General features: G+C 41.2%; 2 protein-coding genes across 4 annotated transcripts in view; one reads left to right on the top strand and one right to left on the bottom strand.

Annotated features, from left to right (window-relative positions):
• Positions 1 to 24031, bottom strand: part of Phtf1 (putative homeodomain transcription factor 1) — an 88583-nt gene that overhangs the window by 5268 nt on the left and 59284 nt on the right. The window contains exon 20 of the mRNA XM_063281337.1: positions 1 to 24031. This exon is cut by the window's left edge and continues 5268 nt beyond it. The gene's annotated coding sequence lies outside the window, so the exon portion shown is untranslated.
• The window catches only part of Magi3 (membrane associated guanylate kinase, WW and PDZ domain containing 3), a 198882-nt gene that overhangs the window by 160811 nt on the left and 14040 nt on the right, over positions 1 to 24031 (top strand). For 2 of the 3 annotated variants that reach the window (NM_139084.3, XM_008761367.4), the window contains exons 10-16: positions 828 to 1433; positions 3053 to 3084; positions 5356 to 5512; positions 7931 to 8022; positions 10144 to 10336; positions 12961 to 13143; positions 19067 to 19252. In NM_139084.3, coding sequence (NP_620784.3) covers positions 828 to 1433; positions 3053 to 3084; positions 5356 to 5512; positions 7931 to 8022; positions 10144 to 10336; positions 12961 to 13143; positions 19067 to 19252 — 1449 coding nt within the window. The remainder of the gene's footprint in view (positions 1 to 827; positions 1434 to 3052; positions 3085 to 5355; positions 5513 to 7930; positions 8023 to 10143; positions 10337 to 12960; positions 13144 to 19066; positions 19253 to 24031) is intronic. The other variant, XM_039101721.2, reaches the window with a different exon arrangement.

Raw genomic sequence — 24031 nt, 5'->3', positions numbered from 1 at the left:
CTCTAGCATCTCCCTTACTGGACATCGAGCCTCCACAGAACAAGGGCCTCACCTCCCTCTGATGCCACATAAAGCGGTCCTCTGTATATTCATATGTATGCCTTTGGTTGATCCCTCCATGCGAACTCTTGGGTTGGTGGTTTGGTCTCTAGGAGCTCTGGGTGGTCCGGTTAGTTGATATTGTTCTCCCTATGGGGTTGCAATCCCCTTCAGCTCCTTCAGTCCTTCCCCTAGCTCTTCCATTGGGGTCCCTGGGCTCAGTCCAATGATTGGCTGTGAGTATCTGTATCTGTATTGGTCAAGTGCTGGTAGATCCGCTCAGGGAGCAGCCTTATCAGGCTCCTGTCAGCAAGCGCTTCTTAGCATCAGCAATAGTTTCAGGATTTGGTGTCTGTAGATGGGATGACCACCCTGAACACACCAGATCTCATCTCTTCAAAGTTCATTTTTGAGTGCTTTTTGCATGTACATGTACACCTGCACACCAGAAGAGGGCATCAAATCATTTTATAGTTGGTCGTGAGTCACCATGTGGGTACTGGAAATTGAACTCAGGACTCTGGGTCCAGCTAGTGCTCTTAACCACTGAACTATCTCTCCAGTCCCTAAAAATAAATCTTGAGATGCAGGTATTTGTATGTATTCTTTTTTGAGCACAGTCACAACTAGCAAATATATGTATTGCAAATCTCTTTTCAACACTTAGGAACAATTGGAGCATTTCAGAATTCAAATGTAGTTTCAGAGTTTGTTTTTTCCCTTTCCCTCAACAAAAAGATTAACTCATTTGGTGGTTTTAATATTTTAACATGATTATATTTTATCAGGTGATGTTATTGTAGACATCAATGGCAACTGTGTCCTTGGTCACACCCATGCAGATGTTGTCCAGATGTTTCAATTGGTACCTGTCAACCAGTATGTCAACCTTACTTTATGCCGTGGTTATGCACTTCCTGACGACAGTGAAGACCCTGTTGTGGACATTGTTGCTGCTACCCCTGTTATCAATGGACAATCATTAGCAAAGGGAGAGGCGTGCATGAGTACTCAGGATTTTAAACTGGGAGCAATGGTTTTGGATCAGAATGGAAAATCAGGAAAACTTTTGTCCAGTGATCATCTCAATGGCCCATCAGATTCAAATGAGCAAAGAGCATCCCTGGCTTCATCAGGCAGCTCCCAGCCTGAACTAGTGACTATCCCGCTGGTTAAGGGTCCCAAAGGCTTCGGGTTTGCAATTGCCGATAGCCCAACTGGGCAGAAGGTGAAAATGATACTGGATAGCCAGTGGTGTCAAGGCCTTCAAAAAGGGGATATCATCAAAGAAATTTACCATCAGAATGTGCAGAATTTAACACATCTCCAAGTCGTAGAAGTACTGAAACAGTTCCCAGTAGGTGCAGATGTCCCGTTGCTTATCTTAAGAGGAGGTGAGTAACACCCAAGGGTAACTCTCATTCCAAGCATCACCTCCCTCAGATGCCAGGCAGATTTCCCTGGCAGTTAGAGTGCATTCTCCTTAAGGCTCCGTCTACATGTTTCAGCAGCAGTATATTTTTAAGCTCTGTGTTGATTATTGGTGGTTTCATTCATGTCCATTATGAATATAATTCTTCCCCATGGTAGTCTTTTTAAAATTTAATCTATAATTTTACTGATTAGAGAAAGTCATGGTACTATGCTATATCAAATAAAATACATCCTCTTAATTTCATTCTCTCTGTTGATAACAATAATAGAAATTGACTTTAGTCTGCGGTGTTTCGTTGGGAACGCTGTACTACACTAGAGGTTTGAAATGCTAACATTTTCGTGTATGAGTAAAAAGCATCGGGGAGGTGTTAACCTGATTCGTATCTTAAGTTGTATGATCTGCCTATATTAATTAAATCTCACAATGCTTATGTGAAAAATATGAAAATTTTCATTTTTCAAGGTTATCAACTGGCATGAACTCTTGCTAGACATTATGAATCTAATTCTAAGGACTGACTACAAAGTTGTATTTCAACAGGCTTTCTTAAGTCCATGCCATTGAATGACTAGTATTTAGGCTTTCTCCCTTATCACCCCGATTCTTAGATTTTATATTTGAGGTACAACATTACTTTATGTCTTGGGGGAGGTTTTCATTATTCTCATGTTTTTGACTCCTTTTGATGTTTCTGTAAGTGATATAGCTGAAGCCAATTAAAAAAACATCTTTGTGATAGGGCTGACAGGGTGGTTCAGTGGAATTCAGATGTGGGCAAGCCAGGCAATCCATGCCTGTAACCCTAGCTCAGAAGGGAGTGGAGAAGGAAGGCTTGTGGGGCTTACTGACTTCTAGCCTTCCTGAGAAAATGTGAGCCTCTGGTTCAGATGGAGAACCTGCCTCTGGACTGTGGTAGAGGAAGACATCCAGTAACCTCGTCTGGCCTCCATGTGTGCACATTATTAACCGTCCTATCTTCCATGTCGTAACGTGGATAATTGAAAACCCTTTGTAAACACCCTTTTAGTTTATTTCAGAGGAACCAGGTATGAAGTAGCTTAAGCAGACGGTAAGCTAGAGTATACATTACACACACACACACACACACACACACACACACACACACACACATACTCACACACACTCACACATATACACACTCACACAGACCACATACACACACACACTCACATACACACACTCACACATACTTACACACACTCACACACACACACATACACACACACACACACCAAATAAACATATCTTTAAAGGAAATATCTTTATGAGTGCTCGAGTGTTTTCTAACAAATACAGAAGCCATAGTTTGATATTAGATGGGTTGATGTCAGTTTTCTGCCTCTCTGCTTACTGTTTTTGTGATTTAAGGAACCTCAACTATTAAATGTTTCTGGCATTTCTGCCTCAGGAGTGTTGTGAAGTTGAAGATAATAGATGTTTATTGCCTGACACATAGTTGATACTAGGTAGAATTAAAGTTTTATCATAGATATTATTAATGTTTGGTCTAGGAGCATTTTCTGTTGTTAAATTTTGGTTTTGTTTTAATCTTAGGTCCTTGTTCACCAACTAAAACTGCCAAAATGGTGAGTACTATGGTGGTCCTCTATTGTTTTTCTCACACCGTGAAAGAGCTGCCTTCTTCCCTTGCTATGAAAATGGCTGTGAAGGATCAGAGAGAATCATATTGCCCTAGACTTAGATCAGAAACCTCAGGCATTGGTAGGAAACTCACTTTGGAGGCTGTGCTGGACTGATAAAGGTTTGCTGCTGGAAGAGCACTGGAGGCCCAGATTACCAGTGGTCCTACTCTCCAAGTCCTAAAGTGGGCAGTTGAAGAACCTGCGTAAACGTCCTTTTAGTTGTTAGAGAGGAGCCAGGGAAGAAGGAGCTGGCTATTAGGACAGATGGCAAGTCATTAGTACATCTTCTTGCTGGTGCCCAGGGAGAAAACACACTAGTTGATCATAATTTCATGGAGATTATAAAGCCCAGACTTAGATGATCCTGAAACTAAACAAAATTTTCCAAAATAATTGTTGCCTTCTGAGCTAAATCTTCTTCTATCAAGTGATAAGAGTATTGGATCTAAAACTGTGTCTTCTTTGTTATTCCTTTGAATAACTGAAAAGCCTACTTAAAGATTCGTATGGAGAAAATAGAATGGTGGTGCTGGGGGCTGAAGGGATGGCTCAGAGGTCAAGAGCACTGACTGCTCTTCCAGAGGTCCTGAGTTCAATTCCCAGCAACCATGTAGTGGCTCACGACCATCAGTAATGAGATCTGGTGCCCTCTTCTGGCATACATAACAGGGAGAACATTGTATATATAACAACTAAATAAATCTTTAAAAAAAAAATGGTTGTGCTAAGTAGCACTATTATTGTGGAAGAAACTCTACTAGGCATAACATATATTTGTGGGTACTTACATGGATATAAAGACAATTATACTTAAAACCTCAGTTTAGTTACTGGTTTGTCCTGTTTGGAATAGAAAGCTGGTTTCTATGAAAAAATCATATGTTTTTAAAGGAAAGACCACATAGTATTAAATGGGTTAATTCCTTCCGACACACTAAGTCTGCAGAAGTTCCTGTTGAGTGGATCAGGGCAGACTTTGAGGGGGTGCCATTTAGAGCCTGCTTTTTTATGGGCTCTCTGTCATTAGGTTCATGTGAATAGTTCTTCCTGTCCAGTCACTTAAGACTGCACTGCATTTTCTACATTCCATTCCTTCCTCTAGCAACCATTTTAGTTCTGTATGTTACAATCAGTTCCGTTCAGCCATGGTGACACTGAAGACAATGATGGAAGTCTCAGTCTCTGGTGACCTTAGGGACACTGACAGAATCCTAGAATATGTAGGGGATGGGAGGTGGTTCTGTCACCTTGCTGCCATCTCACTGAGTCTAGGTCATGTGATCAGTGCTTGGGAATGATTCACCTTTCAGTACTCTGTATAAACTGCTGTCCCTTCATGCTAGTCAGTGTTAGTTATTTTATAGTCCCATGACTCTTTCTCTCAACGAAAATTCAGGAGAGCACAGCTGATCTCAAACTTTTCATTTTAGGCTATTTTTTGAAATTTGTATTTAAATTTGCTATTAAAGAACTCACTTTGGAGCCAGTGAGATAGCTCAATGATTAACGGTTCGTGTTCTGCCAGCCTGACAACCTGAGTTAGATGGAGGAACCCACAGGGGAAGGAGGGAACTGACTTCCTGAAAGGAGTCCTCTGACCTCGTATACACACCCACACTCACACCGTAAATCACACCATGAAGCAATGGTAATGGTGATAAATAAAGAAATAACTTTGCCTGACTGCTTTGAGAAAGTTATATTTGTATTTTGTTTTCCCTTTTCTGACTGGCCAAAATGGATGTCTTCCTAGATGGATTTGCATTGGCCAGTAGAGGTTTGCCAATGCATCAGGAGCCACAACGCTCCAACCCAATGTCTTAAGACGAATACTGTCTTAAACATTGTCACTGGGAATTAAAGTTAGTAAGTGGGAGGTGGGTGTTCCCTCTTGCTTCCTTTAGAGCTACCTTGTATTCAGTTATCGTCATCTTCCAGTCTCCGTGTCTTGGCGGTGAAGGAAAGGGTGAGACTGACTAAACATAAAACCAGAGCCCTCCAGTTGAATCATTATAAACTCTTTAAATAATGTAAGGTAAGTGTGTTGTGACCACATAGACATGGCTGTGTGAGTGAGTCTGTGGATATACGCTCAGTCTTCTATAACTCTGCTGCCTACAATTCTGTTACACCACAGTTTACACCATGGTGCTGCAAAATAACCAACCATCTTATTTCTAAAATACTAAGTAAGCCCTTTTATTCCCATTTTAGAAAACAGATACAAAAGAAACTTCAGGAAGTTTGGAGACTATAAATGAGCCTACTCCCCAGCCTATGCCTTTTCCACCCAGCATAATCAGATCAGGATCCCCGAAATTGGATCCTTCTGAAGTCTACCTGAAATCTAAGACTTTATATGAAGATAAACGTAAGTAGCTGTAAAATACGTCATGGGAGTGTACCAAGATCATCTGCACTATTTTAACATTGGAACCCCCCACCCTTTACACGGACATTGAGATAGTATCCCTTCATTCCCACTTCAATGTCGTTCTGAGCCTTTGCTGAGTATGTTCATTCCTTTATCAAAACCATGGATTAAGTACAAGCTGTCCACCAGATACCATGTTAGGTAAATTGCAATACAGAGAAAAATAAATTACCTACACCTAGAAATCTTTTTTATTCACTTTACATCCCGCTCACAGCCCTCCTCCCTCTCATCCTCTCTCACAATGCTTCCTTTCATCCACCCCCCCCTTTCTCTTCTGAGCAGGTAGAGGTCCCCCTAGGCATCCCTCCACCTGGGTACAAGTGCCCGTAGGGCTAGGCACATCCTATCCCAGGGAGGCCAGACAAGACAGCCCAGCTAGAAGAACATATCCCACAGGCAGGCAACAGCTTTGGGACAGCCTCCAGTCCAGTTATTCAGGACCCACGTGAACCAAGCTGCACATCTGCTACACACTGCTTGTAAAAAGTTTATTAAATCCAAATGGAGCAGACAATACATGATGGAATAAGCATGTGTACCACAAGCAGAATGGTGCCACGGAAGTATGCTGGGCTCATAGCCAGAGGATGGGGACCAGACGTCGCCTAGCCAGGACAGTGGCAGAAAGATGCAGAGTAGACAGCAGTCAGTTTATCACCATGGAAGGCGTATGGCATCAGACAGTGCTTTATTCAGAGGGGAGAGGAAAGAAGAAGACAAAGCCGGGAGACTGTACACTGGCTTCCTTGGCCTGTGTCCTGCAGAGTGGCTGCAGTTGGCAGGAAAGCCAGAGCAAGAGCGCAACAGACCCTGGACAGCGGAAAGGGAAGCTGGAACTGGGCGGATAAAAGAGAACCACAGAATACCTTAGCTATGGGGGAAAGAGTGCTAGTTTTGTGGCTAGAAAGCGGTTTCTGGCTGGAGGGTAGAGATGATCAGTGTGGTATGTAATGAGCGTGAACCAGAGCAGACTTTGAAGGAGTCACCTGGGAGGAGAAGGACAAAGGATACAATTAAGAAGTATCCCTTTGCACTAATTTAGTTACTGATGATACATCTTTTCTGAAGGAAAGTTTCAGGTTTATTTAAGCTTGGTTTTTAAAATTTTACTTGTTTTTAAGAAATAGAGAAGGAAGTGAGAGCTGCAATTGGGATGTAAAGTGAATAAAGGAAATAAATTACTGGGAAACCGAACTTTATTTGCATTGTAAAGGGGGTAGACATTGGGAATGGCATGTGTAACTGACTTCACGTGTGACTAGTTGTCCGTCTTTATCTCCATGCTGTCTGCCGTATTCAGGAAGGAGAGGACCACACCAGCCACAAGCCTACAGAGCAATGATTTAATCTATGTGTAGACCCCTCTCTTCAGGCTGTCCATTCATTGTCTGATATATTCTTAATACTTGTATAAACTCTGCAGGGGCTTTGGGCCCTCTATAAGACAAATGAGTTTGACTCATGGACTCTCTTCCTTTTCTTTTTTAAATTTAGTTTATTATTACTGTATGTGTATATGTGTGTAACTTATATGAGTAGAAGTATTTATCCAAAGAGATTGCTTCTAAAGAATTGCCAGGAAGTTACTCTACACCATATTTCACTTACTTTTTATGTAGTTTCTTGGCAGTTTCTCTTTCTTTTTCTTCTTAGTAAATTCATCTTCTTTATGAATAAAGCTAATATTTTCCTGGAGACAAAATCTTAGACATAAAATTGACATTTCTGAATAAATATCCTCGCACCCAGCTCCCTGGGGACAAGATTGTGGGGGTAGACTGGCATCTGGGGAGTCAAGCCGGGTTTAAATCTTAGTTCTACCAGTTATTGGAAGATATCGAGTGATTTATTCAGGCCTTTAGTTTACCCACCTAGAAAATGGGTACATACCTATTTCTCTTTTTCTTTAAAAATTCTAACATTCTACACATTTAGGTTAAGTAAATAGTTTTTCTTAGACAAAGCTGTTTGCTTATGAGTAGAAATAAGGCGTTTTATGGGCTCTCTTTTCCTAGGATTTAAAGTACCTTGGTCAAATGTTCACTTAAATCATTTTCAATTTCAGTTGGCTGATTCTGAAGTTAATGTTGCAATATTGATTGGACAATATTAGAAGTTAGTGGCAGTATAATACCATGAGCCTGGGAGTGGGAATAGTAACCTGATCTGTCTTGACACAGTTTTGTTTAACTTTTGAAGCAGGAATTTCTATAAGCCCTCATATATACATTTTCACATGTCAGATGTTCTGAGATTATAGTTTTTGAATGCTCTAATGTTTTTCTATCAAATATTGAGCTTTATTTTAGTCCTTTCAAAATAAATTTATTTACATATTCTTATTTTCCTTAGCACCCAACACCAAAGACCTAGATGTCTTTCTTCGGAAACAAGAATCGGGGTTTGGCTTCAGGGTGCTGGGAGGAGATGGACCTGACCAGTCTGTAAGTGCACACTGCTGGATAGTGATGGGAGTTTGGTTTGGTTTGGTTTGGTTTGGTTTGGGGTTTTTGCAACAGTGTCACACTATATGGCCTTGCTGGCCTGAAACTCACTCCCTCTGTAGACCAGGTTGTCCTCAGAGTCATAGAAAGCATCCTGCCACTGCCTCCCTTCCTGGAATTAAATGTGTAACCATCACACCCAGCCCATGGATCTAGTTAGTAGTCTCGAATGGAGAGTTGTGGAATATAGGTTGTATTAGTTACATTTTAGGCAGCTGAGAAGGATTTGGCATGCGGTTTCCAAGGTAGTGTCTGTAATGTCCGAAAGGCATGGAGCACGTGGCTGGAGCAGGAAGCTGAGAGATCATATTTCCATCTACATGCAGGAAGCACAGAGCGAACAGGAAGTGGGGCATGGCTATAAATCTTCAAACCCCTCCCAGTGACACACTTCCTCTTGTAAAACTCCACAGGTCCCATGCCTTTCCTGAAAAGTGCCATCCATCACTAGGGACCTAGTGTTCAGAGAAGTAGGCCTAAGGAAGGAGGACTCATCAGACCTCTCAGTGGTAGCTTCTGTTTTGTTTTCCTTCTCCCCTTAAGTGTACTGGGATTTCTTTTTTCCTTTAATAAATAATTTTATTGATATGGATACCATATTTCTATGTCATTATCTCTTAAGTTAACGTAGTGTGACATAAGCTTAAAACCATATATCAACATATCTCTGAGTTTAGGCAAGTCTGGTCTATAGAGCGAATTTCAGGATAACCACGCTGTGCAGTGAAACCCTGCCTCAGAAAAATAAACAAACAAACCATACATTTAAAACTGAGTATTTAGCTCTAAACTTAACATCAATTACTTCTCTTCTGTCCTTTTTAAGTAAACAAAGGTTATTTGGAACTAGAATTGTGACTCAGTGATAGATCTGTTTGTGTCTAGCAGTCAGAAAAAGCTTATTTGGACTAATTCTGTCTCAGAACCCTGTAATCCAGTATGTGCTTTACCACAATACCTAGTCTTCAGACTACTCCATAGAACTGGCAGGACGCTTAACACTTTGTTGTTTTCTTGTTAGCTCTAGCATTAGCAAAATATAAAATAATTAAAATTCTAGAAGATGCAAGGGTTATATTTATAAAGCATTTGAAGTCCAGAATTTTATGTGGATTAATTTAGAAAACAAACACAGTGAGTTTGGTTTTACTTTTTGCCTTAGTGTTAAATGTCAGGGAAATAATACAGTGTAGAGGACATTTATATTTGTTATATATAATATAGAAGTCCTGCTTTGTTACTTTTAGAAATGTAGTCCCTTAAATATGAAAGGCTTCTATTTCAGAGTGCTGTATCATATTTATAGCATATAAATGTTATAATTAATAATATAGCTTACAATGACATTGATCATTGGAGACATAGAGGTTAAGGCCCAATGCTGTTCTCAAAGCAAATGTCAGATACTTTGGTTTTGATAGAATATGAATTTTTTATTGCTTTCTATTTTGTCAATAATAACAATGTTCACTTAGACAATTTAAGAATTTATCCTCAATAACTTGTGAACAACCTTTCTCTTCTAAACATCAAGGTTAGTAGTTCTAAAAGAACCATAAAATTACAGGGTTCTAGTTGCTGGAGAACAGAATGAACTGGGTCCAGCAGGCACAGGGCTCTATCCCATACAGTGACTCATAACCTCCATGTGCCCTCTGACATTTTAGGAACAAGAAATATTTCTTGCTTATATGACCCTAACTTGCATTATTGACCATGGTATATATGGGAGAATCATAAGAATGACCCTGATGGTGTGGACAATGATGTGTAGAACCCATACACACACTTTTCTTTTTTAAAGCATGTCTGTTTGTTTTGTTATATGTAGTATAGAGAAGTTGGGGGTGCTTTGTAAGTTCTTAAGCAACTTTGTATTTTCCTTGGACTCAACCTGGGGATCTAGAACTACATAACACAGTGTGGGTATCTGAAGGACCACTTTGGAGAATTTGTACTTTCTGAAAATACCGTCTTTCTGAAGTTTGTCTTTTCATAGATTAGGTCTTCAGTTGATCTTAGTGAACTGTATAGACCAAACCATACTATGCTATCTTACAGATATATATTGGGGCCATCATTCCCCTGGGAGCAGCGGAAAAGGATGGTAGGCTCCGTGCTGCTGATGAATTGATGTGTATTGATGGGATTCCTGTTAAAGGGAAATCACATAAGCAAGTCTTGGACTTAATGACCACTGCTGCTCGAAATGGCCACGTGTTACTCACTGTGAGGAGGAAGATCTTCTATGGAGGTATGTAAAGCTCTTTCAGCAGTGTATATGCTGACACTTTTGGGATAATTCAGAGCCAATTGCAGAAAGCTTTTTAGTGTAAAAGATCCAGAAATAGATTTCCAAAGTAGAAATAAATTTTGGTTTGCTACCTTAAGTTATGGTATTAAACAGTTTTACCAATATATTACTGTGAAGGGGAGTATTGGTTTAAATTTTTAAAATAAATAGTTATTTTTATCATAGTAAGATAGCCTCTACCTGAACATATCAAACAGCTTGATCGTGATGAAATCCCAAATATTTACAAATAGTAGAATGTTTCTCTTTAGAAAATTTTGGTATAGGGCCAGGAAAGATACCTTAGCCAGATAAGTGCTTCCCTTACACGCAGGAGGACCCGTGTTTGTGCTATCTCCATAGCCCATAAAAAGCCCATCATGGTGCCAGGATTTATAATCCTGTTGCTGGGAGGCAGAGGGAAGATCCCCAGGGCTTGCTGGCTTGGTGAGCTCCAGGCCACTGAGAGACCCTGATGTACGAAGTTGTCCTCTGTCTCCGTTTGTGCCACACAATACACATGTATGTGTACTCAAAAGGCAAGTTTTGGTGGAAGATAACTTAATATTTGCTGCTTATTGTGTATCAAACGCATCGGTTATTTTCTCTGGACTCTCAGACTATAGTGTGCTTATTATCATGTGCAGTCATTGACAAAAAGGTTAATGGGCAGTAAATAATGGGTCTAGGTTTAAACTTTGAACTGCAGAGCCCACCGTCTAAACCATGACAATAGAATATGAACAGATCTTGTAGTTTCTTATCCACACCTTTGTGACTACTGAATAGGATGCTTTTTTTAAAGCAGGGTAGCCCTGGCTAGCCTGGAACTCACTATGTAGATCAGGCTACCCTACAGAGATCTCTCCACCTCTGCCACCATGTCCTGCTAAATAGGATTTTATAAGTGAATTCTTGCCAGGGGTATGGGGGCGGGGGGGGGGGACGACAGACAGAGACAGACACACAGACAGTTTAGTAGTACAAGAAATTAAGCCTTATGGAGAGATGGATTTTGATCTACTTACTGTCACCTATCACTCCAGCACCTAGGGAAGACTGCCTGACAAGTAGATCTCAGTAAGTGTTAATTGCCGGCACTGGGGGCTGAGCCTCATGCTCTCATTTGTGAAGTCTCTGGTCTGACCCTGAGCTAGATAGCAGCAGTGTGACAAAGGCCTGCCATGGAGGTTCCTGTAGATCTTCATGCGGTGCTGCCTCTTCGCCTTGGTTGTGCTGGGTCAGTAAAAACCTGAAAAGAATCACAGGAGATGTGCCATGACGTTTCTAGTCACTTGATATTATTAGAGACCTAGCTAATTCATTCCAGTAGGAAAAGAAACCCTACCCTTGTTTTCTCAGTGATAACTGGATGTCGGTATATTATATTTAGATTCTAAACCTTGCTCTTTTTAAATGTACCTGTGCTCATGCCTCTAGTGGGAGCCATGTGTACAGAGAGGACAACCGTAGGCAGTTATTGCTAAAGCATCCTCTGATTTTTTTTTTTTTCAGAGTATTTCATTGGCCTGGAACTTTCTTACAGACCAGGCTAAGCCCAGGGATCTGTCTGTCTCTGCCTCCCCAGTATGGCCCAGGCACTTTACTAACTGAGTTGTTTTCTCAGGAGCTAAAATATTCTTAACATCAAGCAAATATAGAGCTAAAGGGACTTTACAAATGTGTCTTTAAGAAATGTAGTACACTAGGATTCTTAGTGATAGCTGACCAGGTTGCCACAGAAACAAGCCTTTCCTCTGTTCTCTTGTTTTCCAAGTCAATCAGAGCTTGTATGTCATTGAATAGCAGCAAAAGGTATAGGCTTACTGCCCTTTGTAGGGGACTTCATATGACTTTATACCCAGAAGCCGGGGCGGCCATTCACACCAACAACTTGCTGCATGTGGGATATCATGGTGAGCTCAGCTGACCTTACCACCCGAGACGCTTCAGTATGAACACCTATGTAAGAGGCATCCTGTGTGTAGAGAGCAGATGGCTTGGGCAGCTTTCTGGAGCTTTCACCTCCACAGACATCGGTACTCATCAGTCCCTGGGCTAAATTATATCACCATTAACTTAAAATAAAATTTACTGTGTCATTTCTATCATCTGCTTTTGTTGAAACTTTATAACCATCAACGAACTAAAGCAATTCTAATAATTCGCTTGTTAAAAAATAACTTGTTTGGTTTTGGTGTTATTTGCTTTTCTATTTATTGTATGCATGTTGATGATAAATGCCTTCTCCAGGTGAGCTAACTCACTGGGCTCAATGATTCTTAACTAACTGATCTTGTAGAGGTTTTGAAGAGCTCTCTCAAAAGTGAAATGACATTGGGTCATATGTAGTTTATCTGTTGTATATTTTAAGTATTTAGGAGTCAGACCCTCGGCTGCCTACACTGTACTTTAATTAGCCCCAAGATTCTCAGGGAGGATGGACAACATAGTACATTTCTATTCTTTGTTATTAGAAGTGAAATTTATTGTATAGCCCAGCACTAAACTACTTACCTAGCACTTAACTATTTTCTACACTAACTATTTTCCATAAATATTGAAACTGATGTTGTTTATTATAGAGAAACAACCCGAGGATGAAAGCCCTCAAGCCTTCTCACAGAGTGGATCTCCTCGCCTAAATCGGACAGAGCTTCCAACCAGGTCTGCCCCACAGGAGTCCTATGATGTTATCTTACAGAGGAAAGAAAATGAAGGGTTTGGTTTTGTCATCCTCACCTCTAAAAGCAAGCCGCCCCCAGGAGGTAAGGGCTGCTGTATCCTGTTCTCTCCCTGAACGTCCAGTTTTCTGGGTTTAGTAAATGAATTAAGATCTGTGTATAAATTGTCTTAGATTTATCTTTTTAAAGCAGTACATTTTTAATTCCAAAACCAGTCAGTCTAAACCCTTCAGCCTTCAGATTTCTCTGGCGTCTCAAATGCTCCACCCCCCCCCCAAATCTGTTTTTACCAATAGTGAAGAAATATGCCAGGGATCTAATTTTATGAATTTAGAAAAAGGTACAATTTAAATGTTTTTAAATAATAATTTTTAAGTTGGGAGGGTACTGATTTTCTAAATTAGAGATGAAATAATTCTGAGAGCAGTTGAGAAGGAATAAAACTGGGAAATAGAAAACTTTGCCCCAGTTATACCTTGGATATTTCATGTTATAAATAATAATTGTATTCCAACTAGGGATCATTCTTGCTAAATGATAAGAGGCATTTCTGCCTTTCATATATATTTCATTGAAAAGTAAGATTTTATTGGAACCTTTAAAAATTAATATTCTGAGCCAATGTTTAATAGAGTTTTGCATCTGAGATGGATGAATATATATAAAAGACAGATAAAATAGCAAGCACAAGGCTGATAGGATTCAGCGCATTAAATGTTTTCCTTATCTTTAGTTTCTAAAAAATAAGAACCCTAACTATGATTATGAAGTGCAATTGAATATCAGGTAAGAAAAAGCACACTGATATTTCTGTATTATGCTTATCTAATAACTATTTTTTCTAAGTCAGAACAATAAAAATCCTTGACCACATAAGAATATGCTCTTGCCTTTGATAGTGGATTTGATTATTTTTTGGGTAGAAGATCCTATTAAACTAAATGGTGACTAAGACTTTAGTAAAAAAGGAGAAATATAAAAGAAAGCATTTTCAGAAAACTGCAGAAGTCTTGCTACAGTTAATACATGCATGTAAAGGGAGGAGGTGCTGTAATGTGGATGAGCATTGCTGTAGTATCAGGTCACTGCTCACTGTTCCAGTTTCCCAGAGCAGTTGCCATGGTAACACTTGGAACTAGAACTGTCACTGTTGCCGTGAAGATAATTATGTAGCTATGTCAGAATATGAAACGAGTTAGTTTTGATGTAGCATCTTTGGAAGTCAGACTTTTCAAAACTAATAACTATTAAAGAAATCATATTGGTCATTTTAATTCCATATAATAATCTAATCCCTGATTCAGATTAATAAATATAGTAAAATATTTTTATACTATGTGATAAATGCTGAACAAGTTTATATTAAAAATTCTCTCTTCCTACTGTTGCAAAAGATGAGAATCTAGTATTCACCATAAAACAAAGCGATATAGGTGAATTCAATAAGAAGATAGATTATTTGCATGCTTAAACCTTTTTTATATTTTTTGTTTATATTAAGTTTTTTGTTTTTATTCATTTAAACACAGATATTTTGATGGCTTTGTGTATGTAAATATTTCACCTAATTAAATGATTTCATTAATTTTTTTAGGCTTCATAATCAGACAAACTTTTGTTCAAGTCTATTCTATCTTTAATATCAGATGGACTTACCTTGGGACAGGTTACTTACCCTGCAAGAGCTGTGGTTTCCCCTATAAACAGAGGACGGTGCTGACGCCCTTGTCTCATTAAGGTTGAGGACTGCGACTACTATGCTCTTGTTACCGCTTACCTAAGGCGTTGCCTGTAGTTTGAGGAGAGGGGAAATTCGTTGGGTTTTTGAGACAGCATCTGATCATTGCTGTCTAGGCTGTTCCTGAACTTGTAGGTTTAAGGGATCTTCCTGGCTTAGCCTCAGGATAGCTGGTCTTGGCAGTGACACACAAGAACCCAGCAACCTTCTCCATTAGGACCTTCAAAATGCTTATCAGTACATAATAATGAGATACGAAAACCCAGTTCAGATATAAGACAGGCACAAAACTAACATGTGGCAGGAAAGGAGTGTTTGAAGCTCATTACGTATCAGTGTGAGCATAAATTAGACTCACATGGTTGCCAAGTTCTTTATAAATATCCAAAGTTTTAAGTCAAGGTACAAAATGAGAATTGGTAATTTCACTTAACTGCTAGATAATAATGTCACAAGTACTGGGTCCTGGAGCATTCCTCGTAGAATACCACTTGTCTCATTCAGAGAGAAGAACCCTAGGTAAGTGTAAGTGATGGGGGCTTCCATTCCCAGAAGCAGACCAGTTAGTGCAGTTAGTGACAGAGTGTGCTTTACAAGAGAGGATGCACTGTTGGAAAGGCAGAAAACCTATCTCTTCCTTTATGAACCTTGTCTCAGAACCCTGTTCAACATAGATCACCTTTTCTCCCAGGTAAATGTGTCTCAAAAAAGAGTTTCTAGTAGTATCTCTGGAAGCAGTTTTGACATCGTTAAATTCCCTGCTGTTGGCTTTGTCCAAGATCAGGCAGTCCTGGCCAGCATCCTCGCAGTGAGCCTTGGTGCAGTGAGCACTTGCTTAGAAAAGCCCTGCTTCGGTGAAAGGACACGTCTCACTTCACTTTGAAGTGCTGCAGACGTGTCACTGTTACTCTTGCCATATGCTTTTCAGTTCTGCTTGCAAAGGGTTTATTTGAGAAAGAGGAGCCTTTCCTGTTACTGTCTTTGCTTTACTGAAAGTAAATGTTAAGGAGCACTCATCTGACCTGAGGAGCTGCACACCCAGACTGAGCAGAGATGGGTGTAGACAGGCATGGGAAGGTGGTGTTATGGTAGATGTCACTGTGTACTAACAAAGATAAGGCAAGACCTGACACTGTGCCGGGACACACCTCCCAGTCCAGGGTTCTGTTGGTTCTAGATACTTGGGTGGTTCTCCTCTAAGTGCAAAGACATTAAGAACCTGACCACTTCTATCACCCAGACAAGCTCTGTGGGAAGTCACATGCCACTGTCCTACAGAGCCTTACTGTTGCTGTGCCCACATGGTAAAAACAGGAACCTCTGAGATTTCAGAGATTAACTCTGTTTGGTGCTTTACCAAGTCTGAGCAAACCCTGCAGTGTGCCAAGTTGCTGAATGATTTCTTAGGAGATTTTGAATGAACACTATGTGTAAGTAAGTTTTTTCTAAGAAGTAGAACTAAGGTATTGATTTAGGATGTCACAACAGGGCCACCATATGATTTGCCACATGTTTCTAATGTGTCACCTGTTATAGTGAGCCAGCTCAGAATGTTTGCTGGAGGGCATGGTCCAGAATACACTGCATTTTTCTAATTGCTCTATTTGCAAGGAAAATCGACTCCTAAGTGCTTGATTTCATTTTGTGCTAAAAGGCACTTGTTTCCTACATTAATTGTCCCCAATTTAAAAATAAAATCTATCACTGTATAATTCTAGCAAAGTCAAGGACATAAATCATGACCAACAATAATTTTTCCAGTCTAATTGAAAGTCTGTTAAATGTCTATAGGACACTCCCAGCTATGATTCAGAAATACTAGTAAGGAGTGTTTTACACAGGAAATTAAACCTAATTCACAGTGCCATCTAAAATTACTGTCACTATTCATATCAGTCAGTAGTCATGAGGAACTCAGGAGTATTGAGTATTGACCTTGGCTAGAAAACTCAGAGACTGCAGACTCGCTTCCTGGTACGAATGTCATTGATTGCACATTGAATGATACCTTGTTTGACAAGATGCCCTGAATGTCTAGGGACTTGTCTTAAACTATGACAACAACACAGTACCCTCCGCCCCCAATCTGCCAGACCCTTAGACAGTAACCCAGAGCTGCAGTAGCATCCCTGAGGCCCTCCACACTTACAAGGTGGTCACAGCTGCATGCAAAGAAAACCAGGGAGCCTTAACACTAGATAGTCACACCTTATTTTTATGTAACTTTTGATTTTTAAAAAGATCTAAAGACTCAAATTAATTTTTATGCCAGTGTGTTTGTGTGTTGGGAAGATGTTTATGCACGTCTACATGTGTGCATGTGTATGTGGAGGCTAGAGGACAACTTGAGGTCTAATCCTTAGGAACACAGCCCGCCTCCTTTCACACAGGGTCTCTCATTGGCCTGGAGATCACCAATTAGACTGGGTTGGCTGGCTAGCTAGCCCCAGGGATTCTCCTGTCTTGAATCCCTAACACTGGGATTTTAATCATGTACCCTTATCCCTATGCCCACTTTTATGTAGGTTCCGGGAATTAAACGGAGGTCTGCCTGCTTACACCAACTGAGCCTTCTTCCGAGCCCACAAATTAATTTTTGTATAGAAATACGATTCATTTTAGAGATCAGTCATTTGTTTTCATTGTACCTGGACTTCTAACTGGTTATCAAGTCTTAGCATGAAATGACCTGTATTTGTTTAAAGATTTCTCCTGGAAGGGGGGGGGGGCAGACACAGAGAGAGGCAGAGACAGAGAGAGACAGACACAGAGACAGAGAGAGGGAAGCAAAAACTGACACAGCTGTGATAGCTAACAGTGTCCCTTAGCTAGAAAAATTGGAATAATGATATAAAAAGAGGAAAAAGATGCAGGATTCAGGTCCAAGTGGGAAGAGCTGAGTCACAGGAGGAGGCCATGCTGGAGCCAGGATACCTAGTGAGATACAGACCTCCAAATCAGAAGCCAGGGAGAAGACCCAGGAGGAGCTGCTGTGGGACTGGGATTCCTGGGCCAACTGTATGGAGGAGGCTTTGACAAACCCTGCATGGTATTTGCCTAAGAAAGGTGGAAGAAGGGCTATAAAGATGACTCAGAAGGAAAGAGCACTTGTTGCTCTTGCAGAGGAAGTGGATCAGTTCCCAGCAGCCACATGACAGCACACAACTGTCTGTAGCTCTAGTTCCAGGCCCTGGCACCTCTTCTGAGTTCCAGGGTACCAAACATACGTATGGTATACACATACACACATACATACATACATACATACATACATACATACATACATACACACACCCATACATACATACACACATACATACATACATACATACATACATACACACACACACACATACATACATACATACATACAGGCAGAACACCCATACACATAAATAAATCTGAAAAGAAGAAAACTATGAAAGACTGTTCACAGGGACATCTGAAGGACACATGTGGAACCAATATCAACTCAGGAGGACTCTAAGTGCCCTTTAGAGAACTGTGATATGCCCTGTGATGCTCTCCCAGGAGCCCTCAAACCCAGGAGCACTCCCCTCCCTGCCGTCTGCCGAGAAAGGACCTGTCAGACCCAGCTCAGCTTCTGGGACTGTCATCATATGCTCCTGTGTCTCCCTCTTCCCTACTCATTCTGGCTCTTTTCTTCCTTCATCACACCTTCACCTCTGGTGTGGCTGATGCCATTTAGTTTCTCTCTCCATCTCTCTATCTCTCTATCTCTCCATCTATCCATCCACCCATCCATCCATCTCTATCCATCCATCCATCTCTATCCATCTATCCATCTCTCTCCATCCATCCATCCATCCATCCATCCATCCATCCATCTCTATCCATCTATCCATCTCTCTCCATCCATCCATCTCTATCCATTTATCCATCTATCTCTCCATCCATCCATCCATCCATCCATCCATCCATCCATCCATATCTCCTCTCTCTCTCTCCACTGTCCTAGTGAAGCTGTTTAGGTCAATAAGGTTAAAAAGATTAGTGGCTTTAAAAACTAAATAAACTGGAACAAGGTTTCTAGTAAGTAGAAAACAGCAACAAGCTTATATCTGTGGTTACAACCACATTAAAAAGTCTCTGTGTGGACAGGGAGGGGTGGACAGGATAATTGTACTTGTTTCTCTTTGTTTTCCGAGCCTTTTCTTTGATGTTAGTATGTAAACTTTTAAATAATGATGAGAACAAATCCATTACTAGCAGGTATCTAAACTGGAAAACTTGGGGTTCTTGCCACAGTTATTCCTCATAAAATTGGCCGGGTCATAGATGGAAGTCCAGCTGATCGTTGTGGAAGACTGAAAGTTGGAGACCACATCTCTGCGGTGAATGGGCAGTCCATTGTTGACCTGTCCCATGATAATATTGTTCAGCTCATCAAAGATGCTGGGGTCACCGTCACGCTGACAGTGGTTGCTGAAGAAGGTGAGAACAAGGCCACCCTCCCCAAGATCGTGTTTTACTGTGTCAGTTACTGTTCTGTTGTCCCTGTTCTACTGCATGACCAGGGCAGTGTATAAAAGGACTCACTTAACAGGAGGCTTGTTTGTGGTTTCCAAGAACTGGTCCATTGTAATGGAGGGGAATGCGGCAGGCAGGCAGGCAGGCAGGCAGGCAGGCAGGCAGGCAGGCAGGCAGGTCCTGGAGCAGTAGCTGAGGGCTTACACTTCATGTATAAGACAGTGAGAGCAGGCCTTAGTTTGGGCTTTTAAAACTTCAAACAAGGCCACACCTACTCCAGCAAGAATTCACCTAATTCTTCACAAACAGTTCCACTAACTAGGAGCCAGTCATTCAAACGCATGGATCTATGGGGCTGTTCACAAACTCACCCAGCACACAGCCCAAGCCCAGGGTGTATGAGAGCTGTTAATGTGCTTGTGGTCTTATTCTGTAGCTTTCTACTTCATTTCCTGAGACAATTTACTATAAAGTTGTCAGCTGCTCAAAAAATTAGCTGGTGAATGGTGGTCGTTTATGTGTCAAGAAGCAGGTGTCCAGAACTGACACTTCCAGATCTTATCGATGTCTTATGTCTCAGCTTGAGTGCAAGGAGATCCTCCAGAGACTTCAGAGGGAGCTTCTGTTGACAGCACAGCTGGTGTGCCAGATCCATGCCATGTGTGACTTTCTCTGGGAGTGGAGGTTTGTTCTGGGCAGATGCTGTATGAACAGGAATGGAGCGCGTAGGAATCACTCCTAAGTAAGGTGTAGAGCACTTCTGGCCGCCCTGGAACACGCCTGTCAGTCACTGAGGATTTCTAAGGAGGAACTCTCTGAACTGCCTGCTCTTCTTTCATTACTACTGAGCGGCCACTATTTAACGCTCATCTCATCCATCCTGACTTTGTAGTGATAATGAGAAGACAAGGCAGAGTTAGGAAGGCTCATCTCCTCTCATAAAATTCCCTCAGGAATAGAATAGAATGCTTGCCTGATATGCATAGACCCTGGGTTGGATCGCCAGCACTGCTGAAAGGAGAGATAGCAGTTAAAGTTCCTCATACTTTGTTTATTCACATTACAGTTTTCCTCTATGGTCCTAAGGTCACTTTCCAGGTGCTTTGTAACCCCAGCCCCACAGCATGGTGCTGTGTTGTCAAGTCTGGTCTCACTTGGTCTTCTGAGCTCAAGTGATCTCCCGCCAGCCTCCCAGAACTAGAACTATGCCCAGGTGCATTTCTCCACATATTTCCTCTTTTGTTCCTATTGGATTGGTCACATGTTTCTACCTTTACGGTATTGTGTAAGTCTTCTTTTTGTCCAAGGCACTGTGGTACGTACTTATTCATGAGCATTCCCTCCTTGTGACTCAAATGTCACAAAAGCCAGTGCTGGCATGGCCTTGGTGTGCAGGTGTGTCCTCCTGCCTGTCTTCGCGCAGGCGCGCAGGGGTCCTGAGGGGAGAAGGGATGCTCAGTTCAGGAGCAGCAGACTGCAGGCCCCCTAAGGCTGGTAATGCAGTATCATACAGAACAAGTCTAGACAAGCCTTTTCTATGAAACGGTAAGCTTTTCCTGACTGCTTATTCTCACCGTCCTTAAAGTGCAGCTGCTGCTGACAAGCACTGCACATACCTGAGTAACCTGCGTACTGTGGCGGGAGAACAAGGTGTTTTCAAAGACTATCACTTATTACTGACGGTCAATTTTTCTAAAAGGTTGTCCAAAATGGCTCATTTTTCTTAGAGTAAAAACTACCTTTGACATTTCAGCCAAATGTTTTGGACAGATGTTAATGAAGGGACAGGATCGTGTCAGTCACCACTAGGAAGAAATGAAACAGAAATCTTAGTCACTGATTATCTGTCATTTTATTGTACTCTGGATTTTTTTAAACTATGAAAACCTTGAGAATGCTCTATTTTATTCAAGAAATAATATAAAGTCTCCCTTTTGTCTTAAAATTTTCCTTCATAGAATTTGTTTTCTAAGCTTCTCATTGAATTCGGTGTAAAACTTACCAGCTGCCTTACAGTTAAATGAATCTTGAGCTGTGTTCAGAAATTATATCCGCACCATTCCTCCAAGTTACATGGCCCCTTACCGATACTTGTCTCCTGCCCACCCCAGCCTTCACCGTGAGAAGGAAAGGGTTTGTTACCTGGAGAACAGTGTGTCTCCTCCATCCCTTCATCTTCCCTTTGCTCGGTGTTGTTTTATATCAGGGACTACTTTGCCACAGACAGGATAAGGCAAGTGCCATGTGTCATATACTTGGACCTGTGTCCACCCTGTGCCTCTGCCACAGTAATTTGGTCCCAAGGCTGGAGCGGGAGTTGGCTGCACTAAGTACTGTGCTCACTTTATAGCTTTTCCATCGCTCCTAATGGTCTGTCAAGTCCTTTTTGTTTTTATATGGACATAAGTTACCATGAAGTTACCATAGCCACCAAGAACATACACTGGGGCGAACCAGACATCGTCTGTGCCCTCTCCCCATTAGGTCTCCGTTTATTCCCACTTGCCCACACACTGCACTCTGGTTTCCCTTCTAATGTACTTCGTGTGTTTGTTCTCATGTGCGCCTTTAAAGTGCACTGTCTGATGTGTGCGTTGTGCTCTTTGGGTTGTATAGGTAGATGATTCTGTTATAGAGCGCTATTCTGGGCCTATTCTCACAACTATGGGATTCGTGTTGTTTCCCAGAATTCAAAGATTCTACAATTCCTCATGCCATCTCTTTTTTTCTTTTAACTGAAATAAACTCACATGTTATAAAACTCATCACAACATGCCATCCGGTACTATTCTGGAGGACTATTTGGGGGAGGGGGGTCATTTTTTTTAAGTTTATTCAAAAGGTTTTCTAACTATCACCACTAATGTCACATTTTATTAGCTCCTAAAAGAAACCCCATAATCATTATAAGTTACTTATTTTCTTTTTACACCATCCCTCAGCAACCATACATCTGCTGTTTGCCTCTGTGCATTTGTTAGACGTTTTTCTTAAGTGGAATCATATAGTATGTGACCTTGTCTATCTGGTTTCTTTCTCTAGCAAACATTTAAGGTTTAACTTCACTGTAGTCTTTTTCATTCCTTTTATATGTAATAATGCAAAGTCCATATTACATATACATCCTTTTACTTTTCAATTAGTCATTTGGTAGACATTTGTTTCTCCTTTTATTGTGAATTATGTCAATTACTGTACATGTTTTTCTTACAATGAATGATTTCATTGTTCTTGAACTTTTCCTAAAGTTAAAATTGTCAGGTAATATTGTGTGGCTTTTTGCGGAGTTGCCAGATGATTCCTTTAGCCAGCTACCTGATCTTCTACTCTCATCAGCCATGTACGAGGGAGGTTTCCAGATGTGTCGGATCCTCCACAGCGCTTATTTTCTGGTTCAGGTTGTTTTCTCATATTAGCCATTCTAAGGGATGTGAAGTGATAGTCCACTGTACTTGGCCTCACATGTCCCTACAATGAGTAATGTTAAATTTAGCATCTTTTCCTGTGCTTTGGAGAAATGGCTGTTCAAATCCTGTGTGTGTGTGTGTGCGCGTGCGTGTGTGTGCGCGCGCGTGTGTGCGTGTGTGTGCACGTGTGTGTGTACATATTCTGAATGCTAGATCTTCCTTAGGTATGCAGCTTTCACGTGTTTGTCTCCCAGGCGACATTTGTCTTTGCACGTTCCTATTCCTTACCTTTGATGCACAAACCATGGAATGCTGACGAAGACTGACTCATTTATATTCTCTTTGCTGTTTTGTGCTTTGTTCTTAAAGCATTCTTTCTATACATTTACAGTATATCCACATTGTAGCTTGCTAGTTTCCCATGGGTATTTAACCTCATCTTACCTGTCTGCTTCACACATTTCTCTGTGTATCCTATAAAAGAGTGTGATAATTTCTGGGAACAGAATTACTTACTCAATCAATGAATATCAACATAGCATTTGGCTCAGTGTTGTAAAAGTGTTTCTGTAACCACAGTGGCCATCTTTACCTCCACTGAAACACCTTCCTGAGCCCTTATTTCATGGTCTTCACTTGGCATTATCAGCTTGTTTGTATGCAGTGTGGCCAACACTGAAAACACTGTGATCGCAGTATGCGTAAGCAGCCGGAAGGATCCCACATAGAACCTGACACATTGAATAGGAGGTGAAGTCGGAGGCTCATTCCAGGTGGTAAATTTGGTTAGAATCTTATATGTGACAGAAAGTTTACCTTAAGATTTAAAGCAGAACAACTGGCCTGTTTCATGGGTTGTGTTAAAACTAAAGGCCCAGGAGCTGAGAGAATTGGTTCAAAATTGGTGACAAGAAAACCACGAGATACAACCTGCTCAGTCTGTATAATGTCACTTGTATGTATGTTTCCAGGATGACCGTCTGGTATTGGATAACTAATTGGGTATGCTCTTCCCTGGGGAAGACTATTCCTCCCACTCCCAGAGACCTTCAGTTGCTGTAGTTAGTTATGTGGGTTAAGCCTCATGAGCTCCAGTCAGTTGGCGCCATCCTTTCTCAGCCCACGTTTGGGCAGGCGTGTTGATACTTTATGTAACTTCTGACATTGCTAGGACAGTCTCACAGCAAACCAATCCCTGACTCTTACAATCTTCCCACCCCTCATCCACCATGGTCCCTGAGCCTTGGGTACGGGTGTGTGTTGTAGATGCATTCACTGGTACTGGGCTGCTCAGCTCTGCATTTTGATTGGCTGTGGTTTTCTGTGGTGGCTCCAT

Source organism: Rattus norvegicus, chromosome 2 (assembly GCF_036323735.1).
Source record: "Rattus norvegicus strain BN/NHsdMcwi chromosome 2, GRCr8, whole genome shotgun sequence".
NCBI lineage: Eukaryota > Metazoa > Chordata > Mammalia > Rodentia > Muridae > Rattus > Rattus norvegicus.
This window is presented reverse-complemented; position numbering and strand designations above follow the sequence as displayed.